Consider the following 27,061-nt stretch of genomic DNA (forward strand, 5'->3'; position numbering starts at 1 on the left):
TATGCATTTGTATGCGTGTCGGTGTGCGCTAATGTGTGTGTATGTGTGAATGCATGTGTGTGTTTGTGTGTTTAAGTGTGTGCTGATGTGTGTATGTGTGTGTGTGCGTGTGTGTGTGCATGTGTGTATGCATCTGTATGCGTGTCGGTGTGTGCTAATGTGTGTGTGTGTGTGTCACTGGATCTCCTCAAGGGCCTCACAAGAATAGAAAGACAATAGATGCATTATTCTGCTGTGGTCAAATGTTCATATTAACAAAAACACAGGGAGGCTTCAAACATCTGCATTGGATGTTCTTCTAATAGAAAGCCCTTCTGGACACATCACTTCAGCAGTATTTGGCATCTCAGGCATGTATCTGTAGTGCAGCCTTTCATTCAACACATCCAAGGTTTGTGCTCACAGGACGATCAAAACAGACTGAAATGAGCCTGTTGTGGACAGGCCTGCAGTGTGACTGCTTGAGAGAGAAGAAAGGTAAGCATTCTGTGGCACTTTAATGACTTCATGCCATATTCCAGGAATCCCTGCACATGACAAAAGCCTGTGATGACTAACCATTGGGTGGAGATCTGGCTGATTAAACCACAATGGTCTCTACTGAGCTCTACTGATGTAGGCTTACGGGCTACAGTCACACAAGCCAGAGGTATGACACACACGATTCGGGGGCCTGATGAGTGACTAACCCATAATGAGATATGGAGAGAAAGAGAGAGAGAGAGAGCGAGAGATAGAGAGAGAGAGAGATAGAGAGAGAGCTTTAAATCAAACACAATTAGGACAATGAAAACTTCGTCCCATTTTAAAAGGGCGAGTGAGTGAATCAGCGCATATGAGGTAATCCATGCTGAAGAGTTGGTAGAGTTGTGTAACTTTAAGACATTCCTCTTACGTGATGAAGGATGAGTTGGCATATTTGTTTTTAATTGAACATAATCGAATGGGGAATAATCTGATCCATGACCTGAACATTTGAGGCTTTGGAAGTCGACCTCTAAACTGTTCATTTAGTTTTGTTATCTTCAATCAAAGTCCCAGTCCTAAAAGTCCCAGTTTTTGTTCGTCAAAGACACAATATCCTGAATTAATTCAGTTCAATGTTTGTCTCGATCGTATGCATTTCGTCCTTTCACCTTTAACTTCTTGTAAGGGCAAACCACGCTCAAAAAGCATGAATCATTTCAGGAATATAATCATTCATTTCAGCCCAATAAATCGACACCAAGTACATTCAATTAAACACGTCTTATCTCAACATAGCCATGTACGATCGGTTTTTCTTCAAGTAAATTCGAATACACACTTCTCTTGTCCACCCTCTCCTGCCGGTGGAGTGTGGAGCTGCTGCAGTCGTCGTGCATAGTAATGAGACGACTCCTTTTAAAAGCCGCTGCCTACGAACTCATCAGATTGCAAACGGCACACGAAACCCTCCGTTCTCACCGAGCGCACTTCACTGTGCACAAAGCCTTTAGCTGAGAGCGAGTGACAAGTGTGAGAGAGAGAGAGAGAGAGAGAGAGAGAGAGAGAGAGAGAGAAAGAGAGAAAGACAGAGAGAGGCGTCGCCAGAGACCAGTTTTGTAGGGATATAGCCACTTCACTCCGGTCCAGAGGAGAAAAGGAGCACACAGAAATCAGAAGACAACACTTCAAAAGGAGCATTAGGATGAGTCGCTGCACAGCCGCGCTACTTCTGTTGGTCATCGCAATCTACTCCCTCAACACAGAAGGTAAAAACAAGCCATGGTTTGAATATGATGAACTACGTCTCATCCTGTCAGAAGTAATTACAGTTTTGTTAACGTATTTAATTGCAAAACTAAGCAAAGAGCTCAAAAGACTTAAAAGACATTCAAATTCCGAAGTTGGTGTACAAAGTGGGTTGCTTGAAAACAATTAGGCCTACGGCTGCTGAAATACGGGTTCGTTTGAGATTGAATTGTACAATTTGTCACGTAATGTCAAAAGGGAGGGCTTTTATTGTTAATTCGGTTGTGTTTAAAAATGAGGAAACCTTTTCCGTTTGCCAAAATTCGAGTATTTAACATAGGCTACAGCCTTCTCTGTACATAAGTCGAAGTCCGTTCATCGGTCCATTGTTTTCCTTTACCATAGAGCTGAACACAGCCATGCTTTCCTCTTCTCTTCTTTTTGCTTTTCTTCTCTTACTTTCTCTTCGTTATTTTGTTGTTTGTGTGCACGTGTGCGGGGTGCTGTGCACAGGGCTTTAGGGAAGACTGACGAGGTTCTGGATGTAGGTCAAGCTCCCCTTCCGATGAGGCAATGGCAACAGATGCCCACCTGCAAGCAGCTCCATCCAAATGCAATACTGCGCACACTCTCATGAGCCAGCTGCCTAAAGTCCTATTGTGCCAAATAGTCATGGGGCAGTGGTTTATTGATAGATGTATGTCAGTTGTTCTGATCAGCAGATTATATATTTTTTTAAAGCAGTAAAAGAAAAAGAAGAAAGAAAGAAACAGAAATACACACAACAATAAAACATGAAAGTGTCATCACAGCTGCAGATTCCAATATGAACTCAGCAGAAATGGCAAAAAAAATGAGTATATTACCTTAGAGAACGGAACTTATTCACTTTGTCAAGAGTGTACTTAATGTCGAGCGCTGTTATCAGCCAGTGGCATTCCTTTTTCATAGAAATGTGCTGACAAGTTTCCCTCTCGAATTCACAGCATACAAATGCAGGTGCACAAGAAAAGGCCCCAAGATCCGCTACAAGGACGTGCAGAAGCTGGAGATCAAACCAAAACACCCCTTCTGCCAGGAGAAGATGATATTGTGAGTTCTAATCTCATCACATCCAGCAGTTAATTTGTCAGCTTGTCCCCCTTTTTTTTTTTTTTTTTGCCCCTAGCGATCTGTGGCTGGCTGTGGCAATTATCCTCTAGGAAGCCAGTGAATGTGACTGCCAAGGCTTTCAGTCGGAGAGAAATGGAGCTGATGATTAATCAGAGGCTTGTGTGCCACTCGTGAGGAGGTTATTGGGTGCATCCGTCGTTAGATATTGAAACATCTGGCTTCATGGTTCATCCATGGTTCATCCGTCAAACCCCACCATTACAGGGTGCCTTTCTTAAGCGCCAGACGCTCTCTGATGAAGTGTTTACATCCGTAAAAACTTTAAAGGCTTGGCACAGAGGGCAAGATCACCTCTGCCCTTCATTGCCATGTTTAATGACCAAACATGGCACTGAAGTTGGTGAACTAACACGTTTATCACCTGCGCAGACCTCTTCACTGTGCCCCTGTATTGTATAATTTATTAACAGGGCTATTCCTCTCCGGTCCACTCCCACATGGGGTACACGGTCGCCACCTAGTGGCCCTTAGCGATATGGCATAGACATGTTTAAAAAATGGAGCTGAAACAAAACAAAAAGAAACGCTTGGATTAGGCAGCAGTACAAAGCAGTAGGCAGAACAGCCTATATTTTTTGCCATGAGGTTATTGCATGAACTTGTTTAATACGTTTTCAAGCAAACAAGCTCCCTGATTCTCTTCAAAAATCATAGATGTTTTGATCAGTTCTTGTCTATATTTCACTTATATTGTTCTGCAAGAGACAGCTGTAAATAGGGCTCATGATGACATTTTGGGGAAAGTCATGTTTCTTATGAGAGAAATCTGTCAGGCTCTGACCTACAACAACTAACTTGCCAGTCACAAGAAAAGCCCCGCACTGGGTTAGCTGAAGACATGTCCCTCCTGATGCTGGGATTAATTTAAACACCAAGTCAACACCAGGCTGTACTGTTTCACCAGCTCTGCGTCCCTCCATGAAAAATATGACTCAGCATGCGCCGGAAAAGCCCCGCGGCCCCAGTGCCCGGTGAAGTTGGCAGCGCCCGCGGCCCGAGCAGTTTAGCATGCAGGAAGAGAGAGCTGCTCCTTCCAAACCCCAAGCTCAAAGTCAACAAAAAGGCCTCTGTCTCTGGGGAGGCCCTCAGGTGAATGCCCAAGAGACCCAGAGCAGGGCTTGGGCGGCAGGGGGGGGGGGGGGGGGCGTGTGGTGTATGTGGGGGGGGGACTCAGACAACTGAACTGAAAATGTTAAAACATTTAAAACAAACACTTAAACTTTCGTTTCAGATGCTAACAGGCCCAAGGCCATGGGTTTGATGCCCCTGGTGCACGCATACTGATGAGATATGTCTGAGTGTAACTGCACTGTGCTACAGGACACTTTGGATAGGGCATGCTCAGTGAATGGATATGTAAACGGGCAAAACATCTCTGTGGACCTAAGCAAAAGTGGGGGATTTATGGGTGATATTGAATATGATGAAGATAAAGATGATGATGATGTAGTTGTTGTTGATGCTGATGAGAATGATGGTTATGTTGTTGTTGTTGTTGATGATGATGATGATGATGATGATGAAAAGGATGATGGTGATGCTGTTGTTGTTGTTGTTGATGATGATGATGATGAGGATGATGGTGATGTTAATGACCTAGATCGCTTTAGCTCTGCTGTTATGTATGCTGTGGGGCATCACTGGGGGCTCTGGTTGAGTCCAGACGGCCCCACTGCTGCTGCCAGAGTGGTGTCACAGACTCTCCTCAGTGAAGCACAAAAAGCACTGGCTGAGAATGGACCCTTTCAAGTCAAAGTCTATTCTATGCGGCAGTGTTCATGATACTTATGTATCTGTTAGTCTAGTGTTTCAACAAACACAACAGTTTACCAGAATCTTGTTCAGGTATCTTATCAGAATGATGTTTTTATTTTTTTTTATTAGCTTTTTGGTTAGGTATTACAAATGCCACTGCAGTTGTATTTTACAATACAAATTAGCAACTTAATTTAATGTTTATATGCATTCATTTGCCCTAAACAATCTAGTCTTATTTTTCACCGTTTCCCACCAAATGTGCCAATGCCGTATTCATTCGTTTGCCGTATTAATTCTAAGGAATATTAGAGAAATAACATCTCTGTTGTTGGGAGTGTATTTTCCTTCATGGCAAACATGGTTATATAATTGCCCCTAATGCTTTCTGCTTCTGTCTGTTCCCCAGCGTGACCATGGAGAATGTTGCCCGCTTCAAAGGCCAGGAATACTGCCTGCACCCCAGGCTCCAGAGCACCAAAAACCTGGTCAAGTGGTTCAGGATCTGGAAGGACAAGCACAGGTAGAGCACAGCCAACTAACATATTGCCTGTGGGAAATTCTGGCGCTTTCTCAATTCACTCCCCGAGCCAAACAAGGGCAGGAATGTCCAGATGGATAACAGTGCCACCTACTGGCTACGAATCGCTACAAGCAGTAGTGAAACGTGAAATTGATCAGAGATTTCCAGTTTGAGTTGAATTTTAATATTATAACAGCTATTGTTCAAATAAAGATCTCACTGTGTAAAGAACATGTTGTGTGTGCTGGTCCCGTCAATGCATTTGCATTTGTGTCAACTACAACATTTTATTTATGTGTTTGTGATAGTTTGTTGTCTTTGTTCATTCTTGTCCACTTATTCTGTGTATGTGATAATAAGTCATTTTCCTTTGGTTCTACTAGTCCATTTTATTGTGTATTTAATAATTGATTAATTTTGGCTGCGTGTGATAGTCAACTCATTGCATCTATTTGTGATAATTCATTAATTTGCCCTTGTGTGTGCTGTTCCCATGTGCTCTACAGGGTGTATGAGTCCTGAGATCTTTGGTGACCTGTTGAGCAGTGGCAGAGGGATTGGGGACTAGCAGTGGCCTAGTTTGTTCCCGGCGACACACAAACCACATATCCGAGCGGCCGCTGCAGTCCCAGGGCATGGGCAAGAGTTACCAATCCATTTATTTTCCTTCCTTTGGCGAGCGCCACGACAGGGTGACTTCCATCCAGTGTAAATTCAGCTGAATATCTCCCTGTTCACCTCCTTCCTCCGGCTCAAGGCTACAGCCACCTATTTCCTGTGTGTTAGTGTGTATGAGGGTGGTGTGAGCATTGCTGCCTTGTCAAGCTAAACACGGGAAGACCCTGGTAAGTCTGCTCCGTAGTGTGTGTTTGGTGTAGGAGATGGTTAGCCCCTTTGGATTGCATCTCTTTTCTTGGACCGTAACAGTTTGTCTCTTAGCATGTAAAGGGTCCCGTGATTCATATAACCATTCGGGGGGAGGGGTGGGGTGGGGGGGGGGGGGGGGGGGGGGGGTGTACTGTGTACTAGGGTACTTGCCTGAAGTATCAAAAAGATAGGTCAAAATCGGATTAGAGATCATTATTAAATTATTCAGCTTCATTTTCTGATTTCACTTAATGGCCAGGCCAACAGATACATATCCTTAATAATGTTGACAGATGGGTACATTTATAATCAGTAGAGGGCTATAGAATTAAAGAAACAGCAATCGATACAAACTGTTCTTCTTTTGTGTAAATAGACATTCATTGTCATGACATTGTTACTGTATGTGTGCCATGCAAAGAAAAAAACTCTTGTAAAATTGTCTGCTATTTTGTGATGTGTTCATTCTCACGAGTTCTACATAGCTGATTACATGGCCTCATCAGCAGTATAAAGGGAACTTTTAGATTTCTAATCAGCATGGATCTTAGTAACTGTTGTAGCCCTACATACAGTGTGTTCTCTTGCATCTCTGGCTTAATGTTAGAAAAAGGCAAAGTGTGGTAGCGTTTTACGGCCCAGTCAAACAGAACAATCTATTTTAATATATAATAGGGGAAAATAGAGGGGTAAACTTCTTGCGAAACAAAAAAACATCATTCCATGGGGAGTCCAGAAAATCTCCAATGTCAGCACAAACTCCTTTCCGAGGCCTTGACTTGTGAAAATGCGTTTACAATTGGCCAGTGAGCATTCTCTTCCGTAACACCCATCTGGTGTCCACAACAGGGCACTGCACCAGGCTGGGCCTCCTCTGTGAGGGGCTCCTGTTTTTAAGCTGTTTGCTTTTAAGACATTTGGTATACTGGCAGTTATATGTTCCACTTAATGGAATGTGTACACCTCTGTCATTTCTTCTTGTATATCTTATGTATGTGTAAAGGAATATAAAACTTGTATAGACCGCCTAGTCTGTGACACAACTCTTATAAGACCTCTTAGTGTAATGTATCAGTTCTTTTTTGAGTTACAGTTGTTGTTTTTACTATTTAAATGTTCAATAACAGAAGTGTATGAGGTTCTGTGTTGGGACTGACCCACCAAACACAGCTTTCACTTGCATTCCAAGGAGTGTTATCAACAAACAAGCACAGCAATAAAATGATTTGAAACAACACAGTGCAGTCTGTGTCTGTGTGTCGTGTGTGTGTGTGTGTGTGTGTGTGTGTGTGTGTGTGTGTGTGTGGTGTGTGTGTGTGTTGTTTTGTATTTGGAACTCAACCACTAGAAAGTCTTTTTCTATCTTTTCTTTATATAACAACCTTGCACCACATCTCACTCCATCTAGTCTTTGCCACTAACAAATATGTGAAACAGTTTCAGGGCCTCTGTGCAAGGTCAACACATTTCTGAATACACAACCTTCTCTGAAAGCAGTGTGCTATTATATAAAATGGTGTTCAGTGCATACAAGACTAAGTCATATTGAATAGACCTACTCCACGTGCAAATTCCATAGGTCGTAGTGTATTGTTGTAGATCACAGCACATTTTCTCAAATGAATAGGAATAGGTTATGATTCAAGATTAAAAATTCCCACACTAAACATAATTCCTTGGCACTGTGTGTCAAGATGGTTCTGGAAGCTGAAAGTGTAAGTGTCTTTTGAGCTGCAAACTGCAAATCATAGGACAGAACTGTGATTAAACACATCAATACTGGTGTTAGAGGGAAACTTTGTGATTTTTCAACCTGGGCCCAGTTTCTAGATCTTTTTGGGTCCAATTTTTCTACGGACAATTAATTATCATAATCGGCCATAGTTTGTTAGTAAACTGCTTGTTTTCGTCATTGATAATGGTTCATAAATGTGATTATAAGGGTCTGAATGGGGTGCTACGTTGGAGAATGGAAGGAGAGAAAGCTAAAATGCTGACGGTTCAAACTGTTTCTTTAGGGTTAATAAGGTAAACAGATGGAAATAGGTGGGTGACATGCTTCATATCCTATCCATTTTGCTGCTGCCCATTTTAGTATTCTAACTCAAAACCCGTACTTGTTCTTAGTAAAGGTTCGGCCCAAAAAAGATCTATATAAGGCCAGGTTGAAATCCCAAAGTTTCCCTTTAATTCTGACACAATTTGCATTTTGATATAAAATCTCCAAAGTGGCTCAACTTGCCATCTCCAGTTTAAAAATAATCCTGAACTTTGCAAGGCCGGTGCTAATGACATTTGGTAAACCTCTACTGATATTCATAGACTCTCAGTCTAAAATATCAGCACCACTCTCATTATTATGATTATTATTGTTATTGTTTTATTATTATTTAAATGTTTGAATTATTATTGTTATTATTATTGTTATGCAGCGGGTGGAGTGCTGGGGGTGAATTTACACTTTAAGGTTATCCATTTCTCCTTTTCCATTACCATCTCATTTGTCATGTAGCCTAAGCATACTGCAGCAGCCTATTCTTTTTCAGCACTTCATACATCTACAGCGATTTCATAATGTCATTATTATAGTCATCATCAATATATTTGAGTTTGAAACACTGGAAAAAAAACATCATGGCTTTTGCGTGTTATCTAATGCATACTTACATACCCGTGAATAAAGGAAATAATTGTAATCGATAGATGGCGGTATGTGCATGTAAACGGCATAAACAGCTGCCTTGTGTTTAATCAGCTGGTACCGTCAAATGAAAACTACTTGTGTTTCCCTGCAGAACAATACATACAAAGAAATATTAATCTGCGCATAATCTTTCATTCTTTCTACAGTAAAAAAATAAAATAATGTTCTCAAATCAATAGGGGGCAGTCTAATGTAGTATATTTTTGCTTTCGAGCTATTGGCTACAAGCCACAGCTCTCCGTCCATCTGACATACAGTTTCTAGGAGAGGCGGGGACAGAATTTGGCAGCTCTTTTTCATTGTGGGTGTGTGATACGTTCTTGCGATGAGCTCGCAAACGGTCTCTTAATCTGAACAAACAGGGAACCAGTTGATACAAGCAAGATGATATGTTTTCCGAATTCTCCAGCTATTTCTAATCATTTGCTCTAAAACTCTTCGTCCAGCACGACATAAACAAGGAAAATTACTCTACTAGTTTCTAGCTTCGGATTCCTGTTGGCTTTGACCTGGTAGGTGCACTGCCTGTCTGGCTTATTTGATTAGCCTGATGCTCGACTGTTAACGTTAGCTGGCTAGTTTTGCACAGCCTCCATAGCTTTTCAGCTAGCTAACGTTAACGCTAGCATAGCTTGATGCGCTTGCAAGTTTTGACCTGTTTTGGCAGTCGTATTAAGGTTAACTAAAATCTGAATGTAACATTGATGCATGTTTATCTCCACACGGTAGTAGGAAACCTCTCCTGCATGTTTAAGACGTTCGCCTAGCAGTAGCTAGTCCTAGCTAGCGTATTAACGAAAATTTACACTGTAATTGCCATCTTGATTGCTAGCATAAGCCACCATCACTAGCCCCAGGAAACTGGTGAACTATCTCTTGCCTGCTACAATCGGAATTTAGTGGCATTACGGATGTGGCACTGTCGTAGCCAGCTTGCTAATGTGCATTTTCGATTTTGTAACAACCCTAGGTGTCTAGTTTCGTTTCATTATCACGGGAAACTGTAAACAGTCTGCTCTTCAAATATGGATGGAGGAAGATGCGCCTATTAATATTACCAATGGTTCTAACGTAAGCTATCGACAGCTATCGATAAGCACAGCTCATCAGTTCTGATGTTAGCATATAATGAGCCAGCTAACGTTAACGTAAATGACCATTGAGGTTATTATGAAACCAGTGTCAAGGAAGCAAATGTAGGATGTCAGTCTTTTTAGAACTCCATTTAAAAAAAAATGGTTCGTTTACTTGCATGTTAAACGGAAAGTGTAATTGCATTGTCCCATGGTTTCTATAAATCCCAATTGGTGTTATAAAATTCGTCTTAGTGACGTAAACGTAGTGAGTATTCCTGAAGTAGGAGTGGCTGGTCAACATTAACGTTACCCATCGTTACAGATATAAGTGATATTCTCCACTAATGTATTCTCTGTAAAAATACGCCCGTCTGATTTATGTTGATACAACGCATCAGTTGTCGTAGAAATTACCTGCTGTTTTATTTTTTAACAAAGCGGGATAAAGAGCATATTGACATTTAGCGAAATATTTCGTCTCCGCCCATGGATTTGAACTGCGCGAGGGTGATCCCTGAGTGGATGGACTACCGTAGAATGTTCTCGGTCTCGTGAGATCGAAACTACCTCACGTCCATTGAAGTGCTCTTGGTTTATACACCCAAGCCTTGCAGCAGTTCTGTAAGAGGCTAACTTCCCTTAGTACTGTTCAGGACACAATACTTGGGGAAAACAGTTTTTTGTCATCCTAAGCAGCTGACCTATTCATCAAGCCTAACAAACCACCTCATTGGTGTCGCAGGTCGACTGCACAAATACGCTTGAGTCTTGTTACAGGAAATAGAGATCTATACTTCTCTTCCAGCAGCTGCTGTTTAAAGTTGTTTGTCTTCAGAGAGAGGCACCTATGGCTGATTAACTGCTGCCAGAGGCACACTTTGTCAAATGTACAGCTGTGTAATAAAATAGTGCAGCCTTAAAAGTAGGACACAGTATAAGCTTGCCCAGCAGGGAATCCAGACCGCTCCTCAGTAATGGATGTTTCTAGTGTACTTAGCCCAGAATCACAGAGCCATGCACACAAATTTGGCCGCAGGGGAACAACTAGTTAGTTGTTTTGTAAACACAGACAGGATACAAATTCATGCTATGTGGGCATGAAACAGTTTGTTTTACTGACAATCAAATACATACATCTATACACAGTATGCATTTGAACTTGAAACATGACAACTGATAATGTGTGGTTGTAGATCTATGCACTGTATCCTTAAGTGGTTTTGAGTATCAATTTTGTCAAATGCTAAGATGTAGTGTGGTCATTTCCTTCGTGTTGGTTTACAGTCATTTGTTATTGAAAAAGCAGTTTCAGATATCATGCATTCCAGAGCAGAGGTACACTGCTCACAGACACTTAAGACTTATAAAGGGTTATTAAAGCCCATGTAAAAAGAAAGAGGCAAGCATCACATTCTCTGGTACCACAGTTGGTTGTTTCATGTGTGTGAATTTTGGTGTTGATTTCCCAGCCTCCTAATGCTCTGGCCTGTGTGCAGTCAGCATACCCCCACAAAGGAGTGCAGGCTTCATACCCCCACACAGGAGTGCAGGCTTCATACCCTACACAGCAGGATTGCATGCACATTTTAAACAGGAGCACAGGATGTTCTTTCTGTCTGGCTGTTGTAAAAGGCCTGCTTTCTGTCACTTAATTAAGCTGTAGCGTTGATACGGAAGCGGCTAAGGCAGGGCACGCGTGATATGCCAGATGCCTGGTTTGGCCAGATCATCTGTCCGTCTGCAGTTTCTTCGCCTTAAAGCCTGTTAGTTAAGAGGGTAAGAATTTATCCATGGGACATTAAAATAGGTTATAGATGAATAACAATTGTGTTGTTGAAAACATTGATAACATTTGTAAGAAATACTTTATTGTAAACAGTAGTATTGTTGTATTTCCAATGTTAGACTCGGTATAGTAATAATACATTATAAAAATACTTTAGATTATAATCTAGATTATTTTTGCTCGATTTGGTGGCAAAAAAACGACAGCAAAAGCTTCCAGGTTATCCTTGGCTCTAGTGCATTTCATTTCAACCGCTGGCCCTATTATTCCCCAACTAAAATATTGTGGGTTGCATTTTCAACAATTGGGGGGGTACGACGACAATATAATGGCTGCTGTTGGCACTAGCTGTGAGGATACAGGCCCTGAGAAAGACAGACTTGGCCCCCTTGCTGCTCCGCCTCAGTTGGGATACGGCGCTGGTGTGCCGGGGCGAGCAGCCAAGCTAAACCCAAACCAGCCCGACCCAGGCGGGCAGCATGAGGGGACGTGAGAGACCAGACATACACATAGTGTTCACACCAGCAGGACGTCCGAGTCCACCACCAGTTTCTGCCCTCTGAGGCCTGGAGTTGGGGGATAGTGAACGGCTAGAGCTTGGGTTCTCACCATGCACAGCATGCCCTCCCCCACCCACCCACTCGCACTGACATGGGTGGGGTGGGGGCGCATTACGTTATTCTGTTGGTGAGGGGGGTGCATCTCTTATCTGATGACTGTAACAGATGTGTAGAGAAAATATCCACTGAGAAACGCTGAATGTGTCATCCTCTGATTACACACATACACATACAGATTTGCCCGATTGTCTTGTTCCTGCCTCATCTAACAGAGCAAGCAGACCCGAGAAACATTTGGGGCACCATATGTGCGTTGGCTGGTTTAGCGTCCTGCCTGGTCTGTGCAAGGGCTCGTGCTAACAGGGCAGCAGCGCCGGCGGTAGCGCTAAATCGATTAACTTCAATCGAGCCGAGAGCCACCCAGTCACCCAGACAAGGCTTTGGGACAGTCCGCTATGTAGCAACGGCCACTGTTTGAAATGGAGGACAAGAGTCGCTTTGTTCACGCAGGAGGAGCCAGACCTCTGGGAAGCTCCCCGCCCTGAGTAAAACATCAGAGAGCAGCGTGTTCTGGCCCTGTTCTGGCTCTGTTCTAGCCCTGTTCTAGCCCTGTTTTGGCCCTGTTCTGGCTCTGGTCTGGCCCTGTTCTGGCCCTGTTCTGGCCCTGTTCTGGCTCTGTTCTGGCTCTGTTCTAGCCCTGTTTTGGCCCTGTTCTGGCTCTGTTCTGGCCCTGTTCTGGCCCTGTTCTGGCCCTGTTCTGGCTCTGTTCTGGCTCTGTTCTGGATCAAATCAGACCACAGCCTGTCATGAGCGAGGTGCAGCTGCTGTTGGGTGTAGCTTGTTGGATGAAAAGAGAGAAAAATAGAAAGGAAACTAGGCCAGTGTTTTAGTGTGCGAATCATTTTTGGGATAAACATAATCACATTAACTCATACCGGCTTATCTGTTCTCTTATCTCTATCGGGGCATAGCCTGCTGTCACAAGACCTGTGCAGGGAAATCCCTGCAGAGTTCCAAGACTTCAGATGTCTGTGGCCCGGGTCTGTCTCAGATCTGCCCGGTGTCGGTTCCTGTTAGGAAAGGGGAGGGCTAAAGTGTCTGAGGTGAATTCTGCCCGGTTTCCAGGAACTCACTGTGGAGTCTGCAGGGGCAGGACAGGCAGCATGACTCCTCATGAGCGTTAGCCAACGCTGTAGCTAATGTTACAGGGCTCACCTGGTGGAGTCTACTGCAGAAAGGTCACTATGTTCTTTTAAGTTGGCCCTCTGTGATGCCTTCATCAGCAGTTGACGGCAGTCAACGTTAAACCTCTCACCTCAGTTCCCTCACACATCTTAAAAACCTCTCACCTCAGTTCCCTCACACATCTAAAAAATGGTTCTGATTGGCTGGTGGGTCCTTAGCCAGCAGCACAGAAATGTCTGTTGCGTGCTCTTGTTTCTGCTTGCTGTTGAGACGCCTCCCACAGAAAACCTCCCTACGCCTGTGACTAAGACAGTACTCAAATATAGCCAAAGATTAACATCACGTCAGACAGACAGAGAGACGGGGAACTTCCTGCCTCTGTCCTCAAAAGAGAGTTTCCGAGGACCTGGTCTGCGGTCGAATAGTCTTTTTGGAAGGTAGGGAGGTTCCTTACTGAGTGAAATGACCCAAAAGTCTTTTAAATGTCCGCCATGATGAAAGCTAGTCGATTTCTCTAAATGCTGAAGAAAAGTTGCTTCAATCCATCTCCTTTAGCATAAAATTACTGGACCATGCTTTAAAGAAGGAACGGAGATAATGCCGTTCCATAATTCCTTGTGGCGGCAACAAGGAACTTTAGCCAGACATGTGGCAGGTTTCAGATATCTCTGTTGATCATATTCTGTCAAGCTGCTGCTGCTGCTGCTGTTGTTGTTGTTTTTGTTGTTGTTGTCGTTGTCGTTGTCGTGTTAATGATTAGCCGAGCTGATGCAGGTCTGCTTTATCTCTCTCGTTGGCTGCAGTGACAGCAGAGGCTAGCAACAGAGGCCATCTAAAGCTGCTGCTGCCACTGCACAGACTAGCACTAGACAAACTCCCTGTCAGGGCCAGTGTGAAGTACTGCACAACCTCTCCCCTTCTCTCTCTCTGTCTACAATTGTTCCTCCCATCCCTTATCCCTTCCCTGGCCATATCTCCATCTGTCTTACCCTCCTTCCCGCTATTTCTCTGGCATTTCTCTGTAGCTCTCTGTCTCCATCTCCTATGCCTTCCTCCTTTCATCATCCTGCTTTTCTTTCACTCTTGTCTCAATTTACTTAATTTTCTCTCTCTCCCTCCCTCCCGCCACTTTCTCTTTCTCTCTTTGGTGTGTTCTGCTGTTGCTGGGTCCAGATGGAGCTCCGTGTGTGTGTGTGTGTGTGTGTGTGTGTGTGTGTGTGTGTGTGTGTGTGTGTGTGTGTGTGTGTCAGTGGTGCATCACAGTGTTAGACCATGCTGTTAGCCGGCTGTGCACTAACTGGGACAGACAGGATGACTGCCATCCCCTAATTGCCCATTGGCTCTCAGACTCTGATCAGTTGGTTGTTGATTGGTCCTCCAGTCTTAGTCCATACTGCTAATTGGATGCCAAGTCCCTGTCCCGGCTGCTGATTGGTCTCTGCCGTTATAGCGATTGCTTGAATTCTTTATTATTACATCTACAACTGGAACCTTCAGTTGATAACTGCATTCTAATCATCCATCATTCTAATCACATATTTGTGATCCAACTCCTCAAAGGGTTGAGGGTTTGAACTTTTAAGCCTTAATGACAGCAAGGACACTTAAGTGACCATAACTAATTCTGAACCTGATCTAATTTAACGTCAAATCAAGATACTGAAAGCAACATGAAATGGATATTTGCACGGAAATACCCTTTTCTTATAAGTTACACAAGGCCACTTTGAGGGCGTGATAATATATATGGCAGTTCATGTAAATTCTAGATCTGTACAGTATAATTCTGGAATAATTTGCAAAAAACCTTACCGCTAAACGGATTCATAATTTAACCCCTAAAATAGAAAATGATGATCCGTGTAAATTTCAACAAATCTTGAACATCACATAATCACCCATTTGAAGCTACTGTACATCACAGCATCTTATCAGCAGTGAGCGTCTGACTTGAAAATGGGCGCCGTCATGGAGCTGTCCTCTGGTACCCTTCTATCTGATGAATGAAGAGGCCTTTCAGAGAAGCCAGTCCCATGTCCTCACCAGTAGTACAGACCCAGTTATGTGAGACATCAGCAGGTTTGGCGTTCACATGAGGAAGCCTTGTAAGCATGTTAAAGTGATCCAGGCTACCTGCAGCTAAAGACGCTTAAGACGCCGAAGATACCTGCTTCTATTTTTACTGACCTGGATTGACCCTGATACGGCCTGCGGGGAGTGCCCCTGGGACGGCCGCTCTGGGCCAGGGGCTGTGTGACGTCAGCGTTGGTTGACCTTGACCTTATGTGTGTGTCTTACCTCTGTCCTATTCAGAACGGCGTCGCACAGAGAGCTGCTCCCCAAAGAAGTACTCTGCTTTATTAAGATGAGCTCAGGGACAGGAGCTGTCATCTCCGAGATCTTTAGCCTGCTCTTTTTTAGCGCTCTCTCACTTCCCCTTCCCACTTCATTTTTCTTTTTTCCCCCGATTATCTTGCTTTGCTCTCTCCTTTTCTAGGGCCCTGTGGAAGCCATTTTCTTTTATTGTAAAATTCTGTTTCCCATTTAAATTTTTCTAGATTACAGAAAATGAAAAGGCTACAGTCCATTCAGAAAATCTACTCAGGGCATAGGCTTGTGAGTTGTGATATGTGATAGACCTGCTGTTATAGGGTAGGGAGTGTAGGGTAGCAATGCATATATAACCTCAAGGACTACAAATAGCCTACTGTTTATTTTTAATTTTATAGAATGAAAAAAATTGCTAATCTTTACAGGGATATGGTCATTTTTCTCTCTCGTTCTCCCTTTACATCCGTCTCTCTATGCTCTGCTTTTATGTCCCCATCCCTCCCTCTCTTTGTCTTTTTCTTTCTAGCTGTCTTTTGACTACATCTTTTTCTTTCTTTTTTCTGTTTTACTTTCCTTTTTTTCTGTCAGTCTCTTTCTCCCTCTGGCTTTTTGCTGGCTCAGTGTCTTCCTGTCATTCTGTCACACTAATTATTTGAAGAGCTTTGCATGTTCCAGTTCCAGCACTCGCCGTGGTTCCTCTTTTGCAATGCCACTCCAGTGTGGATGGGTTTCTCTGTGTCGTGAAATCTGCCGTGTCAGTGTGATCGTGCAGTCTGGGGACGGCCTTGGCCGCTGAACTCTGGGGCGTCCCTCTCTGGACACTACTCAACCTTCTGTCTTCGCTTGAAGCTATGAAGCAGGAGGTTTAGTAAACGCCTCTAAGCTCACAGGGCTGGTCTGGTGGAGTCCACAGCAGGAGTCTCCACCTGGTCAGCCCCTGCTGTGCCTTTAAATGACCCCCTTATTATTAGCTGTGGTGCTGAACTACACACAGGACCCAAGGAGTAGGAAGGGTCAGAGAGCTGATGTCACAGAGACGGCAGCGGGGCCCGAAAGCTAAGTGAGGAAGTTTCAGAAGCACTTAACGGGAACTGAGCTCCTTTTCTCTCTCGCTCTCTCTCTCACACACACACACACACACACACTCAGACAATGGTTAACATTGTGGAGTGAAGGGTCATGTAGCATGATGAGGTGGGTTTGAGATTAGCAGCGTTCTTGTTCTCGCTCTGCTCCGCTGGGCCAGCAGTGGCCCTTTTGTTCTGTTGGGACGGTTCCTGCACGCTTCAGCACAGATTTGAGAACATTCAGTCCTCTCCGCGTGAACGCTATGATTTCATAGCACCGAGGGCCTCAGCTGCAGGCCACACATGCACTGAGAGCTTCTGGATGGTTCCTCTGATTCCAGTGTTTAGGGTCTTCTGCTGGACCACTTCATAGTGGAACAATGTGGGGGGGGGGGGGGCCCTCTTGTTTATCTTGTTTTATCTTGTCTCAGTATTACATTTCATTTATTTACTTTATCCAAACCAACTTGCTTTGCTGTTATGAAGAACAGATTGTACAGATAAGGTACAGATACATTTTCATTGGCCGGTATGCTTTCCATCAAACATGACTCCAGGCCCATTTTTCCCCTGCAGTTCAGAGCAGAGAGAGGGAGCGCGAGTGATTTTCTAGCCTCCATGTTGTTGTAGTGGCTCCTGATGTTGGATGTTGGACGCTGGTCGCTGGTGTTGCCTAACAGTGCCGAGCCCGATGTAGAGCACAGCGAAAGGAAAAGTAATTTAGTGCTGAGAGAGAGAGACTTCACACACACACTCACACTCACACTCACACTCACACTCACACTCACACTCACACTCACTCACACTCACACTCACACTCACACTCACACACACACACTACACTGCTCTGCCAGGAGACGAGAGGGTTATTTATAATACATTATTTGGTGCAGGCGTAGGGCGTTAAGGTCAAACTGTGGAAACTTGCTGGTCTGTGCCAAATCACAGAATCACAGCAGGCATATTGTGGCTGGTTACGACTGAAAGGAGAACACCGCTAGCAGCCAGCAGCTCTGCCTCCTTCCTCTGGGTAGCAACAACAGCAGCAGCAGGAGGAGCAGGAGGAGGAGGTAGAGCTGCAGGCACATGGTTGCTGCATCGAGTGAGAGATCCATCCTTGTTTTCCAGTGGATTAGCATTCCTCTGGGCATTATTGTAGACTTTTGGCATGTGGTGTTTTGAATGCACGTCTTAGTACGCCGGGTCCCAGTCACTTAGTGCCTAGAGGTCAAATGGCTTTATTAAATACCAGGCAAGTCTCTACACCCCAGAGCATCAGTATACCAGAGGGTTGCCATGACGACCCAAGTCGGCTTAGCACCATTCACTGGTCATCTCAGTCAGATGTCGTTGATCAGACCTCGACCGGACCGGACCGGACCTGTGTTGTGTTGCTGTGAGGATACCGCTGTGAGACCGGCCTTATAAAGGCTGTCATGTTGTGGCTGGATGGTTAGGCCATCTCCACGCTCTCTGTTCCATTTCCTTTTTACATATTTGTGCATGTAGGGTTTGATCGGGGCTAGATGAGGATGCTGTCGGATGGATGCTGATGTGAACAGTCTAATTTAAAATGCCTCATGTTCTCCTCTCTTTGCCTCCTCTCCTCCCCCTGTCTGCCCCCCGCACAGTTCAACTATCTGAAGTCCTCCACGGGATTTGCGGTCTGTCAATGAGGAACTACAGGCTCATCTTCTGTCACAACCTGAAGCAGCCATAGATGCATGTACCAGTCTGCGCGGGAGGAGGACAGGAGATTAACTGAACTTCTGGGTCTTTTAATTGCCAAACGGTGAGTTCCTCTTTAAATCTGTGTGTGTGTGTGTTTTTGTGTTTCTGTGTTTCTGTGATCAGTGTGTACATGTGTACATTTTTAGTTAGTTTGTGTGTGTGTTTGTGAATGTGTTACTGTGATTAGGCTAGTTTGTGTGAATATGTCTGTGTGTATTAGGGGGCGATTGATTATTAGTTAGATAACTGCGGCAAATGTTGGCAAAATGTATGTGTATCTAAATTCCTGATAAAGAGCAAACTTTTAAAGCAAGGCATGTTTGATTTTTTAAAAAAGGGTATTGGTGTATGAGCTGGTTTGTGTACCCAGTGAAGACACTGTTAACTCTGTTAGGGGTGTCAAAATGTCTGAGTCTGGTCTCCATGCCGACGCCACAGAGATGAATGCCAGGGGTCAGTGCAGGCTCATGTCCATGCATGGTGTACCCCCACCCCTAAATACCCACAGCCTTTTCAAATGTGTACTTGGACTTCACCAATCCACATGAAACATGTTATGCTTGTAGCCTCACATGTCTGACACGGAATATAAGGTGTGCGTTCCTCTTGGTGCTAGTGAATAATGTTCAAAGAATCTAGCACCTCGTTAGCCAATATCTTGAGATGTAAAGGTTTAAAGTTCATGAAATTTGACACCCTGCGTCACTACCACATTCTTGGGATGTACTCCTGAAGTTCTGTTTTGCTTGCTCACAAAATGGCCGTCCAAAGCCAATCAAAATTTAGCCAACACATGCCTTTGTGCACAGGTCTTGAAATTCTGAAAATAAAATGTTGTAGGCTCATACATAATGGCATATAGAAGCTATTTACCCAATTTCAAACAAACCACCAATAAGATGTCTCTACACCAACCTACAAAAAAGCAAGTCACTGTTGTCCCAGCCATGTTATTTATGTTATTTATGTTGTTTTATGTGTTATGAGGTTAAAAGTTTTCATTGTTAACGACAAACATTGCGTTAATGATAATTGTTAATGACAAACAGGCTGAGATTTTCACAACTACCAGAGTGCCATCAGTTACAACTCGTGGTTAGAAATGAACAGAAAAGTGAACTTTCCCACGATGTTAACAACATGATGTAGAGACTAGGCTGCTACGCTATAGAAATGGTGGAGAAGGATTATAGCGTGTAATGGCTTGTGGATCTAATTTTAACATATTTCAATACCAACAGCTGGCTCAAATGAACACAATACTTATGTTTAATTAGCATCAAATAAGTGCTGGATTGTGAAAGCGTATTCATTGCAAGCAGCGATTGCTATTGCTATGAACGATTGCTATGCTAGCTATGGCGTGCTTTAAATTCAGGCTGATGTTAACTTGCCTATATGGCAACTATGCCTTCAGCTGCACTATACTAGAGCCACGTCTTGAAGGATACGCTTTATTTGAGTGTTGACTATACATTCCACAAAGTGCAGATTAGCAAAAGCAAACAAACTTTAGTTAACTAATTGTGCTGTAGGTTGCAGGTGCCTGGCATCCAGTCTTTATTGCATGACACCTCCACTTGAACTTCCCACTCACTTGTGAAATGGGTAAATTTGACACCAAGGCAGAATGTTATGGGCCTGTAAGTTACCCAATAGTAGAGATGCAAATGTGTTTTGTTCTCGAGGCTTGAGGCCCCAGGCCATCAGACCCGGTTGGCCCCTATAGTGGAATAGTGGAATAATAGTGGAAACATGGCTATTGACATTGTCCGTTTGTTTGTGTCTGTAGTCATGGAGACGCCATGGAAACCAATGCTGCATTCCACTGCTCCTCTCAATGTTCTCCCTGTCTGAGCCACAGTTTGAAATAAAGGCATCACATCCTGTGTGTGTGTGTGTGTGTGTGTGTGTGTGTGTGTGTCTGTGTGTGTGTGTGTGTGTGTGTGTGTGTGTGTGTGTGTGTGTGTGTGTGCTTCATGAAGCTCTATGCGTAGCAGAATACTAACACAATAACCACAGGCAGATGAACTTAGTCCCATTTTCCCTCCAATCTGAAAGCTTTATCAGGCAGGGCTTTTGTAGTTTATTTTTACTGATTCCATTTCATGGTGTAATGCTGTGTGACTGAGCTAGACCTGCTGCTCCAGTCACCTGACATGGCAGAGAAAAGAATGTTCCAGAAGCAGGCCTGGAGGCTCTGGAGCATCCTGCTCCCTGATCTGCATCAGTGTGTACCCGTACCCTTCACACACACACACACACACACACACACACAAACACACGTGAGAATGATATCTGCTCAGATTTTTTCTGATGTAGAAGATAGCAAGAACAATAGCCTGGTGCTCACCACATGGGTTCACTTGGTATCACCTCATCTAGAACGGCTCTGACACACCTTAGAGCTTGTGTGTGTATATCTGTCTGTCTGTGTTATTGTCGGTGTGTGCATGTGATTGTCTGTGTAAGTGTGTGTGTATATCTGTCTGTCTGTGTTATTGTCGGTGTGTGCATGTGATTGTCTGTGTAAGTGTGTGTGTATATCTGTCTGTCTGTGTTATTGTCGGTGTGTGCATGTGATTGTCTGTGTAAGTGTGTGTGTATATCTGTCTGTCTGTGTATGTGTCTGTCTGTGTAAGTGTGTGTGTATATCTGTCTGTCTGTGTTATTGTCGGTGTGTGTGCATGTGATTGTTTGTGTAAGTGTGTGTGTATATCTGTCTGTCTGTGTAATTGTCTGTGTTTATGCATGTGTCTGTGTAAGTGTTGGTGTGTGTGTCTGTCTGTCTGTCTGTGTGTGTAGGTGTAGGTGTTGGTGTGTGTGTGTGTGTGTGTGTGTGTCTATCTGTGTCAGTTTGTCTATGTGTGTGTTGGTCTCTAACTGTGTGCAGAGTGTTTGCTTGATGGCTAATAAAGTTAAAAGAGCTCCGATAGCCCAGCCACCTGCTCATACCATCATAACAGACATGCCTGGACTAATGGCAGTGAAATATACACACACACACACACACACACACACACACACACGCACACACACACAGTCATGCACGCACGGACAAATGCAGACACACACAGCCAGTTATCGTTGTGCTTATGTAACCTTTTCTTCAGGTTCCAGTGTTGACCTTGTTGCTTGAAGGCTGGGAGTGGTTGTTGAATTTGTGTGTGTGTTTGTGTGTGATTGTTTGTGTATTTCTATGTGTGTTTAACTGTTTTTGGCATTGATAGCGTTGGGAATAATATCAACTTTTTTTCATCCCGCCTTCTTTTTCTCCCTTCCTCGTTCTCCTTTCCTTCTTCTTTCGTTCTTTTTGCTCTCATCTCTCTTTAACCCTCCTCTGTTCGCCTTCCTTCTCTTTCGCCCTCCCTCTCCTCACCCCTTCTCTCTCTCCCTCTGCCCTCTTTCTCTCTCTCTCTGTCCCCCTCTTTCTCTCTCTTTCTCTCTCTCTCTCTCTCCAGATAAGTGCGGTGTAGTGGCGGAGGGAGTGATGAGGAAGAGCCTCTCCCCCCCTGGCATCTCCCTGGGTGAGGGCGAGGGCAGAGTGTTCGGGGTCGCCCTGGAGGAGCTGCAGACCAGTGGCCAGCCTGGCCAACAGGTGCCCCTGTTCGTCAGGAACATCGTGGAGTACATCGAGGAGCACGGTGAGTGGCACCCAACCACACCCAACTCTGTATTTTTATTTATTTAATCAATAAAGTTTAATTGTATAAGTGTCACAGATAATAATTCACAACTCTGTTTTTTATCGACCGGTTGAATCAAATGGAGTGAATTGCTTCACAGTGACTCTATAACCTGCTGAGTTGGTGTGTTCTATGAATTAACTATGTGTGTGTGTGTGTTCGTGTACGTATGCGTGTGTTTGTGTGTGTGTGTGTGTGTGTGGAGAGAGAGAAAAGAGAGAGTGAGTGGATTTCCATGTCATGACCGTAAACAGCCTGCCCCATAATATGTGATGGTTGTCTGCTGTCCTGTGCTCCACGGTACCAGACTAGGCTTAAGTGGTGTTTGGATAGAGCTTAAGTTCTAGCACACCTTAATCACTCCCTCATTCCATCCTCAGACCTGTGTGTTGTGTTTGGCAGTGGAGAAGTGTGTGTGTGTGTGTGTGTGTGTGTGTAGAGCTCGTGGCATCAACATGTTGCCAGAGCCTAACAGTTTTCACACGCTTTGCCTTCCACAGACATGTGTTTTCATTTCTTATGTAACACTGGGCAGGACCGTCTCAGATGAGATGAGATGAGATGAGATGAGATGAGATATGATGATGTTAAGGGCAGGGCAGAGCGGGAGGAGTCATCTGTGTGAAGAGATGGAGGGTGGTGAAGAGATTGAAAGATAAATAGAAAGAGAGAGGGAGATCTGACGCAAGCACGCTGTAACTGGTTTATAAACATCATTATGTGTGTTTATGTGTACCGTAACGTCTGACCCCACTCATGTTAAATCAAAAGGTTGGTCTTGCTTGTACTATCTTTGATCCCAAATTATGAAATCGTCCCCCATTTCATGTCAGATCTGCATTCTAGATGACTAGACACAGCAGCGAGGCTGAGATGTGTCTGAGATGCTCATCTCACGTAGGCAGTATGAAGGCTCAAATGAAAATCAAGAGGTTCCCCGGCCATCATGTACACATCGCAACTGGTGGAGTGTTATGATTAATGTTATAATTATTATAATCATATCATATTTTTAATAGAGTTATTGCTCAGTCGCACAGCGTTTCTAAATATTCTAATTCCACGTGCCTTCCATAGCGTTGTTGCTTTCAAAGTGGTAGACTGGGTTAAATCCCCGGCAATGCAGGATGCTTTTCCAAAATGTCTGACCTTTATCTTTTAATACGGCAGATTCGTTATGTTCGGGGGCGAGCAGGAAATGGAGCCAGCCAGACATATTACTGCGCATCAGCTGTAACAATTCTACCATAGCTAAATAACAAGTAGCCTACATTACAACAACCTGACTAGTCTACCATAGATTAGATGCTAACTCTTTATTCGTGTCTACGTGTGTATTTAATGTTAACATTGCCTAAGTTGACGTCTGTGTGTGATTAGCTAGCTAAGTCTTCACCAGTGAATACTCTGCCTGTGTTCCTCGTTGTATTTTTTTGCAAGTGCATGTTGTAGCGACACATACATAACGTTGTGTATTACAACGTCGAGTTACCTCTCAACCTTAGTTATGGATCCAAGAGAGAGTCCAGCTGGTTTTGACATTTTAAGAAACTTCACCATTGACTTTAGTTCAGATAACCCAGTTTATTGATCTCAGTGTGGCTGAAATTGAGGAGAGTACACCCTGCCTGATTCTTTAACACTTCTTAAACACTTAACACAAGATATCCATACGTGACGGCCAAGTTTAACTCTGTAAGTTATAGTAATGTTATTATTATTATTTAAATTATAAATACAAATTATGAAGTGGCAAATTGTGGCAGTATTGCTCTAAAGCATGGAGGATGGATAGAAGACTAGTCTTTAAAGCACAGAGGATGGGTAGAACTGTAGTGATTTAACACTTTGACCTTGAACTTAATGAATAAAAGGACAAAATTGATGTTTGCCTTGATCTGTATAGGCTATGATACTCAATAACGGAAGACCGATAAAACAGTATTCCAAATGAGTTTACAGTCATAAAGCTAACTGTATGGTCATGTGTTGTGGCTGTATACTCTGTTAGCAGGGCAAGGGTTAGCGACCTTCTGCTGTTGAGCAATCACACTTTGCATTTTCTTGTGAAAATGTATCTGTAGTTGCTTTTATTTGTCCTATATTTTGTATACGTTTGCTATGTGTTTAGTTTAGTAAGTACTTTTAATCTCTTATTCTATTCTTCTATTGTTTTTCATTTTTATTGGAAATTGATTAACCTTGACTGGAAAGCACTTTGGTAAAACGCCTGTCGTCTTAAATTGTGCTATATGAATAAATGTGACGTGTGTGTGTGTGTGTGTGTGTGTGTGTGTGTGTGTAAAGTTGACTAAATGTGTGTGTGTCCTCTCCATTCTGTGATGTCTGGCAGACCTGACAGCTGTTATTTTTGTCAGTGAAACCTCTCGTGCCTCATGTCAAAGTCATGCACTCTAAAACTGCTCAGTCACGCAGTAAATACTTGTGTGTGCACGCACGTGTTAAAAGAGGACACTGGATTGTTTACTTTATTAGAGATATGGCATTCAAGAGAGGTTAAGTGGAATGGACTTTAGTGTGTGTGTGTGTTTGTGTGTGTGTGTGTGTGTGTTTGTAAACGTCTTTTACCTCTCGCTGGCATGTCCAACCCTGAGCCCTGCAAAGGCATATCCCAGCATGCAGTGGGGCTGAGAGAGAAGGTTTTATGACTGAAGGACTCTGCTTACATGGCTGCTCTCCACTTCCAGTGCAGAAGCCCACCAGTGCTGCTAGGATATGGGTGTGTGTCCCTGTGTCCATGTATGTGTGTGTGTGTGTGTGTTATTTAACAGCTAACAGAAGCCAATGTGCTGTTTTTCTCTTTTGGGCTCCCTGTCTCTCACTCACAAACACACACACCATTACAAACACAAACGCTCTCACACAAACACACACCAATACAAACACACACAGACAAACACACACCCTCCGCCCCATACGTTTTTTTTTTAAGCAGATGCTGCGTTGTTTTGCTCTGAGAAGGAACACACAGAGGTGATTGGTTATTCTTACGGCTGTGTGTGTGTGTGTGTGTGTGTGTGTGTGTGTGTGTGTGAAGAAGTCTGTGCTTGGCGTCTGATCAGACAGGAGTGTTTCTCAGGCTCCCCCTGACCTCTAGCAGCTTCCATGGAGATCAGTAATCCTCAGACAAACATCAAACACACACGCACAACACACACACACACACACACACACACACACACACACACACACACACACACACAACCACACACAACACACATCTCAGACCACTGTCAGTGTACTCCAGTAATACTTGTATCTAATGGGAAGTAAATCTGTGAATGACCGTGTGTGTGGGCTCAAGCAGAATTGGCTCGTGGCCTCCTGTTGGATTGGCTAACGAGAACGGAACTCTGCCTTATGTCCCTATTAAAACAAAGTTGATTGGCCTTATTGCTTTACTGATTTGATGATGAAGTGTGTGTGCTGGTGGAATTGGCTTTGGCTCAGGGTCTGGTGGTATCATGAAACCTGAGGTTGGCAGAGCCAGTGGGGTGAAACGAGACGAAGAGGAAGAGGCCTTTATTGGGCAGGTTGTATTTGTATTTGTTTGTTTTGTAAACAGAGCAGGGTATTTGCATGCGTTGTGCGCTCCTTAACGTGCCCCGCACAGTGTGGTACACGCCAGGGTTAATGTGAGCTCTGGAGTTTTTGCATGATGCTCTTAGGTGGATATGTTCTCTGACCTTTGCTTTGGGCCAAGGTGGTGGAAGCCCTGTCACTGATGTGTGTGTGCGCGTGTGTGTGTGTGTTTGTGAGGGCGTGTGTGTGTGCGTGTACATGCTCCATTTGTGTTATTAATATTCTGGTATCTGGGTGTGGAGGACAGGAAGGTGGAGCACTTTGAACTGTCCTTGCCTCTCTTGAACACACCCCTGTGGTGTGTGTGTGCTGAGCCTCCTCTATGTACCTGCATCCTAAATATGCATGTCCTAAATGTTGTCTGTGTGTGTGTGTGTGTGTGTAGGGGGACTGGACATGGAGGGTGTGTTCCTGGTGAACGGGAATGCGGAGCGTGTGGATTGGCTCAGGCAGCGCTATGACAGCGGCGAACAAGTGGACCTGCAGAAGGAGGCGGACCTGGCCTCGGCCATCAGCTTGCTCCGCCTCTTCCTGCAGGAGATGCCCCAAGCCGTCATCCCCAACAACCTACAGACCCATATCCTGCAGATTTATCAAGGTCAGTAGAGTCACACACACGCACACGCTCAAGCTCACACTCACACTCGCAAACTGATCCTTGCATGTGTGCTTAAGTATAAACGTGTGTGTGTGTGTGTGTGTGTGTGTGTTCCAACAGTAGAGTACACCAGTGAGGAGGAGCTGGCGCGGAACCTGAAGTACTGGCTGCAGCAGCTGCCCCAGCTCAACTACAGCCTGCTGCGCTTCCTATGTCGCTTCCTGTCCGGCGTGGCTTCCGTGCAGGAGGAGAGCTGGAGCCTCGGGACGCTCGCCGCCGTCTTCGGCCCAGATATCTTTCAGTACGACATCACTTCCTCTCTACCCACAATGCACTTCACCAAAAGCCTCAGCAAGGCTCCACAGACCTGCTCTGTGGAATCAAGTATCTAATTATTTAGTTTTGGACGTTAACTTGAGTATTAGTAAAACGATATTACAGCAACAGCAGACTAGACGGATTTCTGGGTTCCTGAGTTCAGTCAGGTGTTGTTGTGTCAGTAGATAAGGTGCATGTTGTTGTGACCTCTGACCTCTGGTCCTGTGTTTGTGCAGCTCGGGCACTGAGGTGGAGGAGTTGAGGGAGCAGGATTCAGTGAGCCGTGTGCTTGCCGACCTGCTGGAGAACCAGGAGGAGCTGTTCGACTCAGACGAGGAGGACGACGTGTCCACCACCAACGACTACAGCTCCGTCAACGAGCAGG

General features: G+C 44.2%; 2 protein-coding genes across 5 annotated transcripts in view; both read left to right on the plus strand.

Annotated features, from left to right (window-relative positions):
- The first annotated feature begins 1,431 nt into the window (after nucleotides 1–1,431).
- Nucleotides 1,432–6,132, plus strand: cxcl14 (chemokine (C-X-C motif) ligand 14). The gene is made up of 4 exons (XM_080843662.1): nucleotides 1,432–1,733; nucleotides 2,700–2,805; nucleotides 5,051–5,164; nucleotides 5,671–6,132. Exons 1-4 carry the CDS (start codon nucleotides 1,670–1,672, stop codon nucleotides 5,684–5,686), a joined length of 300 nt encoding a protein of 99 aa, XP_080699788.1. The 5' UTR covers nucleotides 1,432–1,669; the 3' UTR covers nucleotides 5,687–6,132.
- Nucleotides 6,133–9,059: 2,927 nt separating this feature from the next.
- fam13b (family with sequence similarity 13 member B) overlaps nucleotides 9,060–27,061 on the plus strand; it is a 51,881-nt gene continuing 33,879 nt past the window's right edge. Inside the window, exons 1-6 of one of the 4 annotated variants that reach the window (XM_080843664.1) lie at nucleotides 9,060–9,247; nucleotides 18,372–18,532; nucleotides 21,933–22,115; nucleotides 26,146–26,358; nucleotides 26,479–26,659; nucleotides 26,913–27,060. In XM_080843664.1, coding sequence (XP_080699790.1) covers nucleotides 21,962–22,115; nucleotides 26,146–26,358; nucleotides 26,479–26,659; nucleotides 26,913–27,060 — 696 coding nt within the window. In that variant the 5' untranslated portion in view covers nucleotides 9,060–9,247; nucleotides 18,372–18,532; nucleotides 21,933–21,961. Of the gene's footprint in view, nucleotides 9,248–12,532; nucleotides 13,780–18,371; nucleotides 18,533–20,309; nucleotides 20,372–21,932; nucleotides 22,116–26,145; nucleotides 26,359–26,478; nucleotides 26,660–26,912; nucleotide 27,061 lie in introns of those variants that run through there. The other 3 variants (XM_080843663.1, XM_080843666.1, XM_080843665.1) reach the window with 3 other exon arrangements.

Source organism: Sprattus sprattus (assembly GCF_963457725.1).
Source record: "Sprattus sprattus genome assembly, chromosome: 8".
NCBI lineage: Eukaryota > Metazoa > Chordata > Actinopteri > Clupeiformes > Clupeidae > Sprattus > Sprattus sprattus.

Coding starts and splice junctions, on each gene's coding strand:
- cxcl14 (XM_080843662.1), top strand. CDS start 1,670: ATGAGTCGCTGCACAGCCGCGCTACTTCTGTTGGTCATCGCAATCTAC. Junction 1,734..2,699: donor CTACTCCCTCAACACAGAAG/GTAAAAACAAGC, acceptor TCGAATTCACAG/CATACAAATGCAGGTGCACA. Junction 2,806..5,050: donor TGCCAGGAGAAGATGATATT/GTGAGTTCTAAT, acceptor TCTGTTCCCCAG/CGTGACCATGGAGAATGTTG.